Source organism: Ursus americanus, chromosome 6, assembly GCF_024610735.1.
Source record: "Ursus americanus isolate L20-20 chromosome 6, mUrsAme1.1.p, whole genome shotgun sequence".
NCBI classification, from domain to species: domain Eukaryota; kingdom Metazoa; phylum Chordata; class Mammalia; order Carnivora; family Ursidae; genus Ursus; species Ursus americanus.
The window spans coordinates 62,411,286-62,429,663 of record NC_142132.1 but is presented as its reverse complement, the minus strand read 5'-3'; the positions used below and the strand labels follow the sequence as shown (position 1 = coordinate 62,429,663).

Here is an 18,378-nt window from a genome sequence, read left to right as displayed (position 1 = left end):
ATTTGCCCCTCACTACCGCACTGTGGGGTAACATCATGCTTTCCAGATAGGGAGACCGGAGCTCAGAAAGGTGGTCGCTGCCCATGGCCACACAGCTTCTAAATGGAGGAGCTGGAATTGCGGCAGTCTCCGGGACATGGCTCTGAGACGCCTTTGATGGCATGGGAAAGACTTCGTTAAGGTACAGCTGGGGACGTCCTGATTCAGAAAGGCTGGTAGAATCCAAGTGAGGTCAGCAGAATAATTCTAATATTTTTTCCCCACACAGCAGACAGCTTTTTGCTGGGGGCTGGTGTAGGAGCAGCTGCAGTTTGTTCTGGAAGCAGGAGGTAGCCTAGTGACCTCCTCTGCCCCAGCCATCCCTGGCTTGTGATTCTGCTTCCCTGCTCGGGGATGCAAATTCGGGCTCCTGGGTCACGATGGGAGTACTCAGATTTCTGGTGTGAGTGCCCCTTTCGAAAAGTTAGCTATTGTTTTCTTTATTTCTTTTAAAAGTGTGGAGAGATGCTGAGATATGCAAAACAAGCCTCTTAGGACAATAAACTTGATGGGGTGTCCCCGTGTTTTTTAAAAAAAGATGGTTAAAAAATACTTGCAAAACTCAACAAAAATGCTTGCTCTTCTAGACTAAAGTTAGAAGTGCTGGAGTGGAATTTTTCTTTCTTTTCCAACTCAGTTTGTAAAAAGATGAACACGTAGGGTCTTCAAGACACTGCTTGCTCTGCCCTAAGAACAGCCTTCTTCTGGAGATAGGGCCAGCATGTGAGAAGTGCCTCAGTGGCTTCGCTAGACCTAAGGGAGGCGTGTGCACAGGCGCGACCATTTGCTCCATTACTGTTTCCTTCCAGTTAACAAACCCTTGGAGGAGGCAAGTTGGGGCCGTTGCTAAGGAGTGTTGCAGCTCAAAGAGGCCATCCAGGGTGTCCCTCGTGGGGCAGATGAGGAGACTGAGGCCCAACGCGGCCCTTCTTAAGGCCCACCGTCTGGTCAGGGGCTCAGTGGAGCCCAGGATGTGGGTGACTGAGGAAGTTTTTCACAGCCTTGAACTTCTGGAAGACAGACTCTGCCCCTACTGTATGTCACTTTGACGGTATCTTGCTTGGGGACATTTATTAAAAGGTGGAGCTGATTGTGTTTTACGAATGAAAGCAGTGGGCAACAGACAACAGCTCCTCCTAACTGCAAAATTAAGAAGAGGGTGACCTGGCGCTCAAACATTGCCTAAGGAACTGGTTCAGGGAAGCAGTTAAAGAACTGAAGGCAGCTGCTTAATCAAACACACGCACATTCCTAACGATACCACTTGGGCTTTTCAGAAGGCACATACCTCACTGTTGGCACTTTCCACAAACGAGCCCCCGAACATGGCGGCCATCCACCTGCAGCTACAGATCAGCAACGGTTTGTGGGCACTGATGGCTCCATCATCCAACCTAAATGTCACATCTGCCCAGGGATTGAGGAAACATAGCCGTGAGCCAGCTTTGCTGGGAGTTCTGCCCATATTCATCAACCTACATCTCATACTCTCTCTTCCGTAGCTTTCCTTAGTGATTTTGTATCAACCTCCACCTTTGGAACACGCAATTCCTTCTACGTCACCCTGAGGATTAACGGTAAACATTTAAAATTACACATAAGCTCACAACACAAATTCTCTGAACCATACAGTAACCTAAAGGAGAGGAATATTTTTCCCCCTTACTATGAAAAATTTCAAAATAATAGAACAGTGGAAGAAACAGTATATTGTTAACTCTCTACTGTGTTTGTTTTGGCTGTATGTGTGTGTGTGTGTGTGTGTACATAGTATGTCCGTATATGTATATATACACGTACATGTGGATATGTGTATATATATTTGTGTAGACTTTTTTAACAGATACAATGACATTTCGAACTACTTTATCAAGAGTTTTCTAAAAATAAGAACATTCTTCTAGATAATCGTTATCATGCCTAAGAAAATTAGCAATGATTCCCTAATTTCATCCATTATCTAGTTCATATTCAAAATTTTCCAATTATCTCTAAATTGTATTTGTAGTGGTTTTTTTGTTTTTTTGTTTTTTTTAGACAATCCACTTGAAGCTCCACATTGTATTTGGTCACTATGCCTTTGCATTAAGGGGAGAGCGATTTTATTCATTTCACTGAAGGTCCATTGTTTAATTTACTGCAGGTTGGTAACATTGCTTTTCATGAACTTTCAAGATGGCTTCTATTTCATGATGGTCAATGTTTCAGGTAAATATTATTTATAAGCTTGAAAATTAATGAATAGACTCAGTAGTCAATGACTAAAGGTATAGTACTAAATGTGTATCATCATGACGGGCATTTTGAATGATAAAGACAAAACAGAAGTGTCTGCCTAAGTAAAAGTCAGAAAGTCACATTTTTACAATGAAATACACACATACACAGCAATTTCAGAATTTAGTATAAGTCTGTGCAAGCAATTATTGAGGATGTTCTGGGCAGCAGATGGCATGGTTATCAAGGACAAAGAAGAGGCGAGGAAAATATAGAAGAGCAGGGAAAGGAGTGTGAGAAAGACAAGGAAAGGAGGTAGGCAGATGAAGCACCCCAGATGGGAACGCAGACGGCTGCCAGTATCACCTCGAGGATTTCAGGGCCAAAGGGTCAGTGGAGAGTAGACTTGGTCAGGGAAAGGAAGCCAAAGGGGAATCGTGAGCATCAGGCTGACTGGCTCTTGCTCAGGCTCAGGGGTAATGTGACCCACCTTCGAGAAGCACTGTGATAGCACGGTGCTTTAGAGGGGAGCTTGCGTGCAAATCTTGCTCGACTATTTACTACGTGTATAACCTGGGGCAAGTTACCTACCCTCTTTGTCCGTCTGCAGAACAGAATAACCTCTAGCCCTTAAGTCTGATGAGAATGAAATAGAAGGATACATGCAAGCTAGAAGGGTACATGAAAAAAATAAGCATTTATACACGTTAGTGATGGTTATTCTCTCCCTTACTCGTGTATAGCTAATGTTTAATAAAACACAACCGAAGGGATCGATGACTTTACCATTGGACCCACTCACCCGAGAATGTCCCCTTGCTGAGACACTCTTTTATCCGATTGGCCTTCCTGACGTGAAACGCTTTCGTAATCTCCTGGTTCATGAAGGCTTCCTTGTTCATGATGTTTTCCACCATCATCCTCAAGTCAAACATCTCCAGAACCTCTGCAATCTGAGCCAGGCCCACCAGGTCCTTTTCCTTCTCATCCAGTTGTCCCGTGTACAGAAACTGGAGCAGGGTCCGGAAAGGGCCTGGCTGGACGGAGGAGTCCATCCTGACCACGGTGATGGGGCCCACCCGCTTGGAAACGGGATTGACTTGCATCTCCTTGTGCATGCCGACGAACCCCTTGCTCCAGCCTGACAAACTCTGCGTCTCCGGAATCGAGCTCTCGGCTTCCAGCCCCTGACCCTCCTGCTGGGACAGGTTCTGGCTCGAGGACTTCCACTGATTGCTCTGAGGGGTCCTGGGGGGGCCTTCCTCCCGCTCCTCGTCTGGGTCAAGGCTCCATGCCCACCCCTGGAAATCCCTGCTCTGCTTCTCTTTCTCACCAGCTCCTTCACTCCCATTTGGGGTTTCTTCACATTCCATTAAAAAAAGATCATAAAATTTGGAAGAGGAGGTAGCGAGGTAAATTCGATGTGCAAAGATGTGCTCCTGGTCCTGAAGGATGAACAGGACGTCGGCACACAGAGGATTGTCCAGTAAACAGGCAGCTTCGCTTGTCCCTGTGGAGGGACATTCTGGAACTTTGATGACCGGTGGAGGGGCTTTTGGAGGTAGGAATGGTGCCTGAAGTAAAGGTTTCTGAACTTTCTTTAGGTGGGATTTCCAGAACTGCAGGTGTCTTCGAGAAATCAGCGCGGCTCGGATTGCATTGTCGAACACGTCCTTGATGCCGAACTGGTCAAAGACGCTTGTCTCATAGTACGGTATGCCGAGTTCCTTCGCAACCTCTCGGCCTTTCTCTGGAGGCAGAATATCCCCTCTCTTTATGGGCCTGGAATGGAAGATGTAAAAAGTTATCATCAGCCTCATTTTAGGAAAAAAATGGTAACAAGTGCCTATCAAAGCACCTAATAGAACTGCACCTTGAAAGTCCTATGTAGGCTTTTTTTTTTTTTAAGATTTTATTTATTTATTTGAGAGAGAGTGCGCGAGAGAGAGCATGAGCAGGGCGAGGCAGAGGGAGAAGCAGACTCCCCACTGAGCAGGGAGCCAGATGTGGGGCTCCATCCCAGGACCCCGAGATCATGACCCAAGCCGAAGGCAGACGTGTAACCAACTGAGCCACCGAGGCGCCCTCCTATGCGGGCTTTTAATAAGGCTCTTGAAAAATCTATCAACCTCAAGTCTTCCAAATCTAAAGGACTTAAGCCTGCAGGGGAAAAAAATGCTTCCAGTAGTAACTATGTTAACTGAAGTATCAGCCATTTACTAGCGATATGATCCTGGACAGGTTACTTAAACTCTCTAAGCCTCAGTTTCCCCATCCGTAAAACAGGAATAATAATAATAATAATAATAATAATAATAATAAATACCTACATTTTTAAGGACTCCTGAGAAGCTGAAATAAGAAAATATGCTTAGTATGGCACCTAGCCCACAGTAAGCATCTGACAAATATCAGCCGTTACCACGATCCCCACCATCCCCACTATCATCTTCGTCACTGGCACCTTAGCTTACATTCTGCTTTATAACCTTACAATGAATCCATATACTTCTTCTCATTTGAGCATCACAAAAACCCTACAGGTGTGATTTTCATCCACCTTCTGAAGAAACCGAGGCAGGGAGTTTAAAGGGTTTGCCTCAGGTCACATTCGCAAGTTGCCCAGAGATCTCTGCCAAGCAATTAGAGTCTAGAACCCCGTAGTTCCAGACTGGTTAAGTGGTCCACATCCAATAGCCCATTAAGTCCCTTCCATCACGTCTGTCTAACAGCTTCTCTTCTCTTCCACGTCTGCAGTCACACCCTCATCCTCTTTTGCTCGGACTAGTGCATTAGCCTCTTGCCTGTCTGTCTTCAGACTCTCCACGTTTTAGCCCACAGTGCTCACTGCTGCAGGAAAAATCCTTACATAACACAAGCATGACTTGCAGCTGTAATTCTTTTTCAAGATTTCCCCTGGTTCCACAAAGCCCATGGAACAAAGGCTATGCTCTTTAGGCTGGCACACAAGGCCCGTTACAATGTAATCAAACCCAGGGAGGCCAAACGTTTGGAAGTGGTATAAGCATTATAGTGCCATGACTATGGCATAACACGGTAAAAGACAGATTCTGGAATACAGGCGAGATGTCATTTGTTGTTCTACTCTTCACAAACACACTCTTGATTCTGAGATATTATGTTAGGAATGGATCTTCCTAAATAAATATTTGGCTTTCAAAACCAAAGGTAAGTTGTGTGACAGGTGCTGGTCTTAGGAGAAATACAAGACTGGTTAGAAATTGGATATGAAGATCTGGATGGAATGCAAAGAAAATGGCAGGGTGTTGCAAAGGTGGAAGCGGGGGTGCAGGAAGAAGGCTTAACTTCAAGGTTGGCTCCTCTGGGCAGTTTGTGCTCCTGGTTCCTGGGACTGACTTGAAAATCACTAACTGGTGACACTCTTCAAGACTTAGCTCAGATACCACCTCCTTCCTGAAATCTCAGAGCTGCTCTACAGAAAGGATTGTCCCCTCTGCGTCCTCTAGCACCCGTAACACTCTTCCAGTCCTCCACATGTCTGTGGTTAGGAGGCCTCATTATCTTAGCCTATTCTTTCCCACAGAAAGTTCTGGATGCCAGGGGCAGTCTCACCGTGAGTTCCCTTCCCCCATGTGGCTTCTAATATGCAATGCCTAGTCCACGCATTTAATAGAAGGACTGTGAACACTCAACATGAAACGTTTTCAGAAAATTTCCCCGAAATGCACCAAGACCATCAGAAACGGTCTAAAGAAAGCACCATTTGCTTTTGCTGTGAGAGTATAAAAAGCTGTCTATACAAAATTTTTGTAATTAGCCTATTAGGCAAACACCAAAGGAAGGTATCAATATCAACATTTTTGGGAAACTTATGCTCTTCAGCAAAAAATGTCATAAAACATAAAATATATGCAAAATTATTTTTTATGAAGGGATTATGGAGGAGGCACTGGTTTTTAAAAACTCTTCTTTCCCTCTAAAACTGGTATTCCACATTTTGTACAGAGTCAAACAAATCCTTCTTCAGGTTTTTTAAACTTGTGACACTTTAAAAACATAACTACTAGAGACATTTAAAAAAACAGTGTTGCTGTTTCGCAACTATAGGTCCATATGATTTTTAAAAACTAGACACTGCTGTTTTGGGAATGAAATATTCTCAGAGGTTGGACTGAGGAAAATGAGAAGACTAAAAACACTCGGATGTGTGTATTTGTATGAACCCTATATTCCTGGGGCTAGGAACTGTGACTATCACTCTGAAGGTCCATAACTTTATTATAATAGTCATAATTTCATGAATGACATTATCATGAGTAGCCAATATTTTGTTTAACGTTTTACAAATTTCAAGGCACTTTTATTCACACCATGTCCCAGGTGGAGGATTCACTTCCAGCACTGGCCAAAACCACTGTACAAAAATGGGTTCCTTACTTACAAAGGGAGGGTGCGCCTGAGAAGGGTCAGGATTAACAAGCTAACTTAAAGTACGTGGCTGATTGATGGGGTCCCAGAACCACTGAGGAGCGCAACCCTAGGCTACAGGGACATCTGTTACCTCTAAATTTTAATTTAGCCAGCATCGCAGAATACCAAGTCCCTTGGCTTACCTCGCTAAAGGGCGTCTGGCTCGATTAACAGCTTCAAGATCAGCATAGCGGAGATCCAGCTGGCAGCCAACGAGAACAACAGGTGTGCGAGGGCAAAAGTGCTTGATTTCTTGATACCACATGGTTTTCACATGATTTAGGGAATTGGGGTTAGCGATCGAAAAACAGAGGACCACGACGTCCGACCTAAAAGGAAATCACAGAAGAAACTGCATTGCCTTATCACTTGTTTTCTTTTATCATTAGGGTTTCACCCCCTCCTCCCTCCCCCACCCATCTAAGGCCAAATCATGTCACAATAAACAAAACAAAACAAAACAAAACCACAGATATTAAAATACATCTCGGAGTCATGCAAACAGCCTGAGAAGCCCCCACATTCCAGTACCAACACAGCCTGAGTTTACTTTCATATCGCACGGCGGAACGCCTATGTGTCAAAGTTTCTGATGATGTTACTTTACAATACAGATGACTGTCCAAACTCGACTCAGTCCTCGAGCCACAACATGCGGAACTATTTCTGTTCATCACAAGAAATAGTTTCAAGATAAAATAAAACAACGAAAACTACCTTTTACCAGTTTAAACGTAAAGGCGATGATGACTCAACCCAATGAGATAAAGCAAACAGTTTAAACATGACTGAAAACGTAACAGGTATTTGCTGTCCACGGTCAGCAAATACACAAGGATTTCTGCCCTTCTTCCCACTTCAGCACACATGTAGAGAGCACAACCACTTATTTGTTTCTGAAAAGAAAATGTCCCGAATTTGCAGGGATTTTGACTCTTTACTAGGTCTATGGCAAGAAGGTCGTATTTAACAGAAAGCCAGCAAGAGTTAGGTTGATGACTAATAAGAGAATGTCGGAAGCGGATTTCTCAAAGGTTATATATGACACACAGCAGGTAAGTGGGGAAAGAAAAAAAGTACTTTATAGTCAATTTTGACACAAGGATCTTCTATTTTTATATAATAACTTACCATTCTAGAAGCCAAAGAACCGTTTTTACAAAACAGTTGTTCAATTATGGTGTTTGACAGCTGCTAAAAGGTATCTTTAATAAGAATTATAAACCAATCATTCTAGGTTAAAATATGCTGAATGGTGACTTTGAAAACAGGGAGGCAGAAGAATATAAAGAATAGGAAAAATTATGCCCAAGGATTCAAGACTATCTTGCAGCTAAATTCAGAAATAAACTCTTACAATTTTATTAGATGTTAATTTATTGCCTTTATTGTTTATGTAATGAGAAGAATCAAGACGATGGATCAAAACACCTTCTTTTTAAATCATTAATGAGCTTTCCCCCCTACATATCAATGAAGACAAACAAATATATCCAGGCAACCATAAAATTTCTAAAAATAATCATTTGCAATGCAGAAAACTGCAGGGTGCTTACATTAAATGTAATTCACAAGTTGAATCTTTAAATTTATATCCCAGAAAAACTGCAGCAGACCAGAGCAAATAGAGGGGAAAATCCTGAGATTAAAATATTTACAAATTATAAAGGAGGACCTAGGACTCAAAGTAGATGAATGTATTAATCTGCATGGTTAGGATGTCCTTGAAATAGATATTATCAGAGATTCGTAGACACTGGAAAATATATTATGTGTAAAAATATGCATAAATATATAAATGAAAGGGAAGCGTGTCTTGTCTTCGGGATTCTGATTTAGTTAGTGGAATATTCTGTGCACAGCCTAGTTCTAATCAGCATAAATAACCGTATCCAGGAAAGCCAAGAACGCTTTGAATTTTACATTTTTTAGGAGCTGAGTTTTCTATTATTCATAATCCTATTTATATAGGATATCTGATGCAGCTCCGCTCTAAGCTTCATCCCGATCATAAAACAAAGCCACCATGCATTTTGGCACAGTGAGACTAACATGGCAATCTGTGAGGTTCAATATTAGAGAGAAAGAATTGAGGAAATGTATCCAGCACCTAAATGTGGAATAGTATGTATATGCATAAAATTGTTCTAATTGGTGCCCATTTCCATATTGAAGCACATGGCTATAAAGGAAATATTCTCAGAGCTTAATTTATATGACAGACATGTAGCTAAATGTCAATTCTGTTATCTAATTTTATGATACAACATGTGAGGTTTTGAAATCAGAGCTGGCTCGGTTGCCAAGGTTACCGTGATAACACTCAAGCCACTGAACACATACTAGTTACTATTCAGTTGACCTGTAAACAAGTACAGACAGGACCTTGGGGGTTGGAAAAAATGGAATCTCTTGATGATAGTAGCATAATGCCATCACACAATACAGGTCCGGAGGGCCCAACCTCTAATTGTGTCGCATCAATATCTCAATGCCGGAAATGCTGTTGGAAACCTAGAAAAATAATTCAATGTTCTGTAGATATTTTGCCTCAAAAGGATGACAGTTAAAGAGAAGAGGTTGTATTGTGAGCAATGCTACCTCTGAAGCTAGCATAACTTATTGAATCAAAATTCTATTGTGTCCTTGGAATCAAGTTATTCTTTTTTCCTTTTAGTAATGCACATTTAGGGGCTTTGAGACTGCATCTCCATTGTTTTACACTGAAAACAGTTAAAAAATAAGATCTTATTGTACCTACCAACTTGCTTCAGTGTCTTTGGTTTAACCCTTGTGGATCTAAATACAAATGCGAGTGAAGGAAACATTATATACAAATTATGGAGAATCCCATCCTTCAGGCCTGCACTAATAATGTAGTACCCCAACCCTGATTTTAACCAAAAGGCTGGGAATCAGTGGACGTGGTGATGGATGGAGCTACAGAAAGATGCGGTTTTGACACATTCCTCCTCAGCCCAATATTCTTTTCTAACCCCTAACTCTTCACACAGCAGGATCCCCTGCGATCTAAACACCTATACAATCAAGTAGCTATTTTGAGAATGCCATGTATTCCCTCTAGATGGTGAGCCGCTTTTCTATCTAGTCGAGGAAGGCACGAGACCTGCCTCCAAGAATATCTCCCACTTTAGGCAGAATTCCAAGGAACTAGAGATATTAAATAACTTTTAATCAAAACATTCATTCCTGTGTGGAGACTGTTCAGTGTGACACAAGCTCGTGTTTAAAAATGCCAGGCCTATGAGAGAGAAAAAGAAAAAGGCAGGTTTTCTAGCATTTTCCACTTATGTGGCTCTGTTACATTTTTTTACTTGGAAGGGTTGAGCTTAAAAATAATTGGGAGGGGGAGGTGTGATGAGGACATTCTCACATACTATGTAGCAGGGTTAGCCTAGAAACGACCTCAGGGTTCCTATTTCAGCTGTAAAAAGAATCTGATAGGGTTTAAATGGCGTCCAACAGCTATTTGGAGTAGAAAGCACAAGAATTTGAGAATGCAGACGCAAAAGCACAGAGTAGACAAAACTCTAAACTCCAGAACCTGAATATTGAGAAGGGGTAGGAAAAGGTTTAGATTTTTTTTTTGATCCAGCTAAGTGGCTTCTTTAAAGAAAGCCAGGATTACAAAGGATTTAAGAGTGCAGGGTCTCAGTGGCTTACCTATGGAATGTTTATTTTGGGGAGAAAAATGTAATTTCTTTTCCCTAAGGGGAAGATATTAATGTAAGAGTTTCGCTAGGGGACTAACACATCAAATAATGCCCATGGAGTAATGTTTTGATTAGTTAAGTAAAAAAGAATCCAAAGTAAGTCTGTGTGTTGAAACAATTGCGAAGCCCACTTCACAGAAGGCTGGGGTCGTGGGGATCAGAGAGAGCCCAACTCATCCAAAACTGCTTGAGCTGATAAAGCCAACCTCAGCTGTATCGGTTTTTCTTCAGATATTAAACAAACAAGACAGCATGTTTTTTCAGTTATCTTTCAAGGAGCCACGGGCCAAAGATAGCATGTAAAAAATTGGCAAAGGTATTTGGGTAACATAAGGAGTGTGTGCAAAGTTGGGATCAATCCTTGTTGATGGATGAAAGAAAAAAAATCTGAAAACAGTGCATCTTACCCACGTATCTCGGCTCAAGCTAGACTTGAAACAGCAAAGGCCATACAAGTTCCCCAGGCCTGTCTTTATAATGTCTACCGTGAAATTATAGCAAACGTGGCCGCAAAAGTTCAGAGAAGCAACCAGAAGGTAAATTGCTTTTCCAATGAGAAATACCAAATTCATTCTCTGAAGAAGTGGTTGAAAAATGGTAGACAATCACTACTACACTGTGTTTTTAAGAATGGATTTCCCAAGTTCCTTCCTATCACAGAAGTCCTCTTACCTTCTTGGTTTATTTTGCCTCTCTTATCCCATCCACCCGGCCACTGCTGTCCCGCTAAGCAGCTGCTGGGGGCCTTGCGTTTTCTTATCTGCTTAAGTGAAGAAAAAATAACTAAATGATCCTTTATCTAAGAGCCTAACTTTAGGCAAATCTGATGGGCCATTGTGCAGGCTCGTGGGTTCCAGCTGGTCCTCGAGATAGCTGTGAGCTGTGGCCCTTCACCCACGGGCCAATTCTGGTCTTGTTTCTTGCTGCTGCACACTTGGTGACAAACAGTAAACCAACAGTTCTATTTACCTGAGTTTCACTTGGAAGTATCTCCTTGTGAACATACCCTTGAAAGCCTTCTGTTCTATGGTAGGACCCTACCTCTTTACACGTCAGTACTGCCTACCATTTCCTTTTTTAGTAGAGACTCCTATATCCTTCATCTTGGTAGAGATCATGATTACATTTTAATGGGCTTCTTTCCTTTGTCAGTGTACTCAGGTCCCCTTCTGGCCAAGATTCAAGTAGGAATCCCTGACCTCCCTCTTTGGGACTTCAAGTTTCTTTCTCCCCCTATAACCTAAGCAGGTTCTTTACAGAAACATTTTCGAAACCATTCATGTCAACAACACACCTTTCATGCATATAGTCTGACAGCGCTATGCAAACAGATCAAAACAGCACGAAACAGCTGGGAGCATGGCAGAGAACGGGAACGTGTCACACGTGGCTTTGGGAAGTTTTAGTAGGGAAGCAGCCCGGTGTGTATGAGATGCAGAGGAGTTGTCAGTGATCGGTGAACATAACCATCGGGAGATGAATGGCTCTGTAAGCTCATACTCATGGAAGATGGAGAGGTGTGTAGGGGAGCGCCTGGCGGGGGATCTGGGGAGAGCAGGGCAGTACCATGCAGTGCCCCGGCTGTGAGCAGAGAAATCAAGTCAATACTTTACCAAGAGCAGTGAGGCTTCTTAAGTACAGATGTTATGTGGGGAAAATTGTCAAAACACCCTGCAATATATTCAGATTTGGGAGTGATTAGCATGCGTGACTATTTCTTCCAAGCCCATAACTGCATGTTTAGTAGGAAGCAACATTTTAAATCAGTCTTCCCCCACCCTCCAAAACTGAGGCCAAAGCAATGCACGCTGTTAAGTGCAGGAAAGCCATATCAACATCCCACCAACGGCACCAAGCCCTGAGACAGATAAAACTTGAGTCTTAATAATAGCTGGTTCTTTGATCATGATACAAATATCAGGGGGGACACTGGTCCTGCCATAGAAGGTTCTGGGTTATCATCCAATAGAAACTGGCTGTTTTTCATTCAACATCCCATTTTCTCTACTTGGCAATCTATGCTTCCTGTAGTATATTCTTTTTTTTTTTTTTTAATATTTTATTTATTTATTTGACAGATAGAGACAGCCAGCGAGAGAGGGAACACAAGCAGGGGGAGTGGGAGAGGAAGACGCAGGCTCATAGCGGAAGAGCCTGATGTGGGGCTCGATCCCATAAGGCTGGGATCACGCCCTGAGCTGAACGCAGACGCTTAACCGCTGTGCCACCCAGGCGCCCCTCCTGTAGTATATTCTTACATCACATACAATCATCAGAGAAAGTTGAATGCATGTGAAATTAGGTGAAGCACAAGTAATCTATTAGAAGAAACAGTTTAAGCAATCTTATTTAACTCCTGGTCAACGAAATCAGGAAGCATTGACATAAAGAAGGCTTGCTTAATAGGAGGAGGTAAAATAGTGGTAATAAATTCCCTCCCAATACCACCTCTCATTGTCATTCCTCTTTGGCTTTCCCTGAAGCTAAATGACCAAGGAACTTCCTTCCTGTACTGTTCACTTTTTCTCCTGAAAGCAAGACTAGCTGTGGCTAGAAGCAAGCTTCTGTGTCAGCCTGAATGCCAGATGGGAGGTCTCTGGGATTAACCTCCCTGACTCTTTTGAAACAAATGTAATTAGCGAGATCATTCCATCACAATAGGAAAGGGAGTTTACCCAGACCTCACAGCAATCCTCCTTGAATCAATAAAGGTACAAGGACTTGTCAAGTCACTTACGCAGTAGCAATAAGCAATCATTCAATCATTTCTTCCAGCAATATTAACTGATAACATACTATGTATAAGGTACTCTCCTAGACATTGAGGTTACAGCAATTAGTTAAAGACACAAATCACCGTCCTTGTGCTTATCTTCATGCTCATATCCTAGTGGAGAACAGAGACAATAAGCAAGAAGAATATGTAAACTATGTGGTGTGTTAGGTAGTGACAAGTGCCAAATAGGAAATATAGCAGGGAAGGGGGGCAGAAATATTAGGGAGCAGAAGATGCTTTTGGAATGAGGTGACCAGGGAGGGCCTCACTGAGCAGATGACATTTCAGTCAAGACCTGAGGGAAGTAAGGGAGCTAACATGCTGCTATGTAGGGGGAGAACACTGGAAAAGGAAACAGCTAGTGCAAAGGCCCTGAGGCAGGATGTTTCCCTTAGGGAGTGGGGGGAAAAAAAGTAGGAGCTGAACTCAGGGAGGCAATGCTTGGACTGAGGTAGGGAGGGCTCTTACTTTGAACGAACTGGTGACCATTAGGGGTTTCTGAGCAGAATGACACGATATAATTTATGTTTCAACAGAATTGCCCCATTGCTATAATGAGAACTGACTAAATGGTGGTGGAGGTGGGGAGGGGATGTCAGGGTTGTTAAAGGCAGAAGGATGGGACTAGTGAAAAGGTAACAATCCCGAGAGATGATATGACTTTGGCCTGGGAGCAGTGTAGGTGGTGAGAAGTGGCAGCATTCCATATATATGAGGGGTGGGGTGGGGAGAGGTGTCAGCAGGGTTTGCTCATGGACCAAGTGTGGGATCTGACCAAGAGGAATCAAGAATGATGCCAGAGTACTTGCCTTGAGAAATTCTGTCTTCCCTCTTCCTGGTATTGACATCTGTAGTTCAGCATTTCTAACACTGAATCGTAACTACTTACATCGCGTTCTTCCCCGCTGTACCCAAAGTTTCATCTTCAGGGGGTTTATCCCATTCCTATTAGTTCCACACAATTGTTTGTGACATTCCATGTTTAGAAACAAGACCCCGGTGACTGTTTATCTTATAATAAAAAGGCCTTATAGATACCGAAGGATAAAAGACATAGGTGCAAATGTGTCTACAGTCCTAAAGTCTAAAAGAAATGAGTTTAGGCCTAAAATAAGTCAGTTAAGGAATACACTAGGGTTTTGATGAAGAGTGAAAGCAGTCTGTGAGCTATTATATTTCTTCAGACAATTACTGCTGAAAGACAGCCATACACTATCTCTGGTATACAGCAGAGATTAACCAGTTAATATATATATTTTAATTATTGGAATTTATCTAAAAACCCATTTACTACATCTAATAGGATACTTTCATAACACCAAGATAATAATGGATTAATGATCTCTTCATGGAATTGGATTATCTCCAGAAGCAAAGGAAGTGTAAAGAAATAGGCAGGTTACTTTCCGTAAGTAACACAGAATTAAGGCTGAAGGGAGCACCCTCCATTTCACAGACCATCTTGTTTTTTATATTTTAAAGATTTTATTTAGTCATTTGAGAGAGAGAGAGAGAGCAAGCAAGCACAAGCAGGGGGAGGGGCAAAGGGAGAAGCAGACTCCCCGCTGAGCTGGGAGCCCGACATGGGGCTCAATCACAGGACTCCAGGATCATGACCTGAGCCAAAGGCAGACGCTTAACCGACTGAGCCACCCAGGTGCCCTGAGCATCTGTTTTTTAAAAAACATAGCAAAAACTTAAAAAAAAAAAAAATCAAATCAGTAAAATAGATAGCCAAGGTGATAAGTTGAAAAGACAATTTGCTAATTTGCTTTATCTTTCTGTAATTCAGCACTTTGTCCTTCTGACTATATTCTCTAGGCTGGGGGCACAGGAGTTCCAGGGAGAGAAAAAAGTGGTGGAATGATTTTGGACACCTAATGAATGGCCCACATTAAAAGTTACTGATAGGATTGTTGATAAGATGCGCTAAGAAAATTATCTGTGAAAATGTCCTGTGAACTTTACAGTACCAATTATTGTCAGACAAACATGATTATGGGTTCCAAAGTAACCAAGGATATACCTCGTATGTTACAGCTAGTAAGAATGGCAGAACATTCTCATCAAGAGAGGTTTTCTTTTTGGCTTCCCAGCCCGCGTCCCTTATTGAAACGTTACTGCTGAAAGCTAGTGATAGAATTATCCCCTGAAGACACTGCAGAATTACTCAACAGTCTCTTTCTTCTTACCACTTAATTTAAAAGGGAAAACTGTATGGGCTGAAGTATATTTCTTTATCAGAATGTTCCAGTATAGAAACACCACAAACTGATAAAAAGTCGACACACTTAGCTATTATTTGACCCAACTTGTCAAGCTTACAGTTACTAAGTAGTAATGGAAAAAAGGTAAAAAGAAGACAGAATGCAAGACATTAATCTACTGAACAATGCATATGTCCCTTACTCTCTTTGCCCAGCTTGGTGGCCTCATCTGTCATGTTTCTGTGGCACTTGTGGGGCCATCAATGCTTTTCTGGGCTGGACCAATAAGGACCGTCTTTCCTAGCCACGTGAGCAGTGTTTGGGCCGCAGCCAGCATCCTTCCAGGTTCTGGAACATGAGTGACCCCAGCCATCAATCAAGCCCTGTTGCTCTCTCATTTGGCACTGCTGTTTCCCAAGGACAAATTCATCCTGGGGACAGGGCTTGGTTGGACAAAGAAATCCCAGCTTTCTGATGTTCTGCCTTCTGGTCACCATACAAGATGCACCAGTGCAGAGCAGAAAGGACAGTGTGGGACAGCAGAAAGGACAGTGTGGTACAGAGCACGCACGGCACATTTTCTGTGTGCCAGATGATGGCATTACTAGGCTTGAGTGTTCTGGTGCAGAATCTATACATTTCCACCACATTTAAGTGTTTGAATCATTTGTATTCATTTAGTCTAATGCATTTTTGTTTGTTTTGGATAAGCACGAAGCAGTAATAATCCACCTTCAATTTTTCTACTAAATGCCCTCATCTTTGGACAAATGGATTTAAAGTAAGTAAATAAATATATGTATTGAAAAAATGATTCTTACAAGGATCTTGGAAATGACACTCAGAAAGGAAACAACCTACAATTGGAAAATTGTTAGTATTAATACAAGTAATTTTCTGTTTAATAATACTCATTCAGGGGCACCTGGGTGGCTCAGTGGGTTGAGCACCTGCCTTCGACTCAGGTCATGATCCCAGAGTCCTGGGATCGAGCCCCACGTTGGCCCCCTGCTCAGCAGGGAGTCTGCTTCTCTGGCTCCCTCCCCACCTCGTTCGTGCTAGCTCTCTCTCTTGTGCTCTCTCAGATGAATAAGTAAAATATTTTTAAAAGAAGAATATTCATACAAATAAGGCTTTATGAAAAGAATTTATAAATCTAAAAATTTGGGAGGGAAAGGTGGTTTTGGGGATGTGGCGCAGTGTCCCTCCCTCCTTTTTCTCCTGGCCGCAAAGCCCATCTTTTCATTTGCTAATTGATTAAGGAGAGGTTAGGCACCAGAGTTTTCCATCCCTATCACCCTCACCTTGGTACATGATTTGTGATTCTTACTATAAAAAAGTGCAAATATAAAATTCAGCCTAGTGAAACAGTTTGGAGTTTGTTACAGTGATGTTTCCTTGTAAATGCCTTAGAAGATCCTGCCATGTATAAGATTGATTGACAGATTCATGCACTCATTCAACTAACATTTATTAAGCTCCTCCTATATGCCAGACCCCTGGCATTGGAGACATAGAGTAAACAGACAAAATTTCTGTCCTAGATACTAGAAATAATAGCATAAAGGCACAGAAGAAGATGATGAAGGAGCCAATTTTCAAACAGTGTCATCGTGGTTATGATAAGAGATTTGCCACGGTGTCCTGTGGAACGTAAAGGAGAGACATTTCACCTGGATTCTAAAGGTGACAGGGAGGGGGAGAGAGTATGGAGGGGACTTGTGGGAGTTTGTGACCCTAGTCCTAAATTCTTAGAATAGTTGCGGTAATTAACTAGGTAAAGAATAGGTGGGCTGGGGTGTAATTTCTAGGTGGATGTAATGTACGTTTGTGGGCCTACCAGCTACAGAGAACACAGGACTGCAAATATTGTTCTGTCTGGAGCAAGAGAGGAGGCTGGACAGGCAGGCTGGGACTCAGTCCAGAGAAACAAAGCGGGGTGGAGTTCACACCCGACGGGCAGCGACCTAACCCTGAGGAAGGACACTCCTCGCCCACCTCTGCACTCAATCCTCAGCAGGGTGACTGAGTACGGAAAGGACGAGGTCATTTGTGTACTCCCACAGGTTATCACTGCACTCCGCAGTTCCAGAAGGAACCAACTACAAAAGCCCACATTGTTACTATTTGAGGGAGAAACAGAGAAACAGGAAACTTTCAGGGAACATGGAGTCCTCTGTTCAGCTATCAGAGGGTACCTGGTTCAGTGTATCTTCTTAGAAAAAGATACAAACACAACCACAGCCGAAGACACAGGCCCCTTAGTCAGACTGATCCACACAGCTGAGGGCTTATCTCTGGGAAAAGGGAGTCAGCATGATTTGGGGAAAATTTGATAGTGTTCCATCACTGAACTTTGGGATTCTAGAACCATCCCATTACTCACAGTCATCTATTCAGGATCTGGTCCCATTTCCCCCCCTAAGTTCACACAAATGACTTGTATTTTCAATGTGAATTAACTTTAAGTTCTAGAAATAATTAAAACATATATTGTCTATCCTACACATTTCCTCACATTTCATAGATTACTTTGACTATCCATAAAGATATTTTTATTTAAAAAATTATTCGAGGGGCGCCTGGGTGGCACAGCGGTTAAGTGTCTGCCTTAGGCTCCGGGAGTGATCCCAGCGTTCTGGGATCCAGCCCCTCATCAGGCTCCTCCACTATGAGCCTGCTTCTTCCTCTCCCATTCCCCCTGCTTGTGTTCCGTCTCTTGCTGGCTGTCTCTATCTCTGTCAAATAAATAAATAAAATCTTTAAAAAAAAATTATTCGAGATGCAATTTAAATACAATAAACTTTGCAGTCTTAAAGGATTCAGTCTGATTAGTTATGACATTCATATGCACCCAATACTATCATCCCAGTCAATTAACAAACATGTCCATCACCTCCAAAGTTTCCCTGTGTCGCTTTGTAATCCATCCCTCCCCCTCCCTCTTCTTTCC

The 18,378-nt window shown here is 42.4% G+C and overlaps 1 protein-coding gene across 18 annotated transcripts in view; it reads right to left on the bottom strand.

The window, feature by feature from the left end:
• Positions 1-18,378, bottom strand: part of RHOBTB1 (Rho related BTB domain containing 1) — a 116,678-nt gene that overhangs the window by 12,682 nt on the left and 85,618 nt on the right. For 17 of the 18 annotated variants that reach the window (XM_045783414.2, XM_045783421.2, XM_087863088.1 and 14 more), the window contains 3 exons: positions 6,852-7,037; positions 3,059-4,038; positions 1,328-1,446 (listed from right to left, as the gene is read on the bottom strand). In XM_045783414.2, the coding sequence (XP_045639370.1) occupies positions 1,328-1,446; positions 3,059-4,038; positions 6,852-7,037 (1,285 nt within the window). Of the gene's footprint in view, positions 1-1,327; positions 1,447-3,058; positions 4,039-6,851; positions 7,061-18,378 lie in introns of all 18 variants that reach the window. The other variant, XM_045783424.2, reaches the window with a different exon arrangement.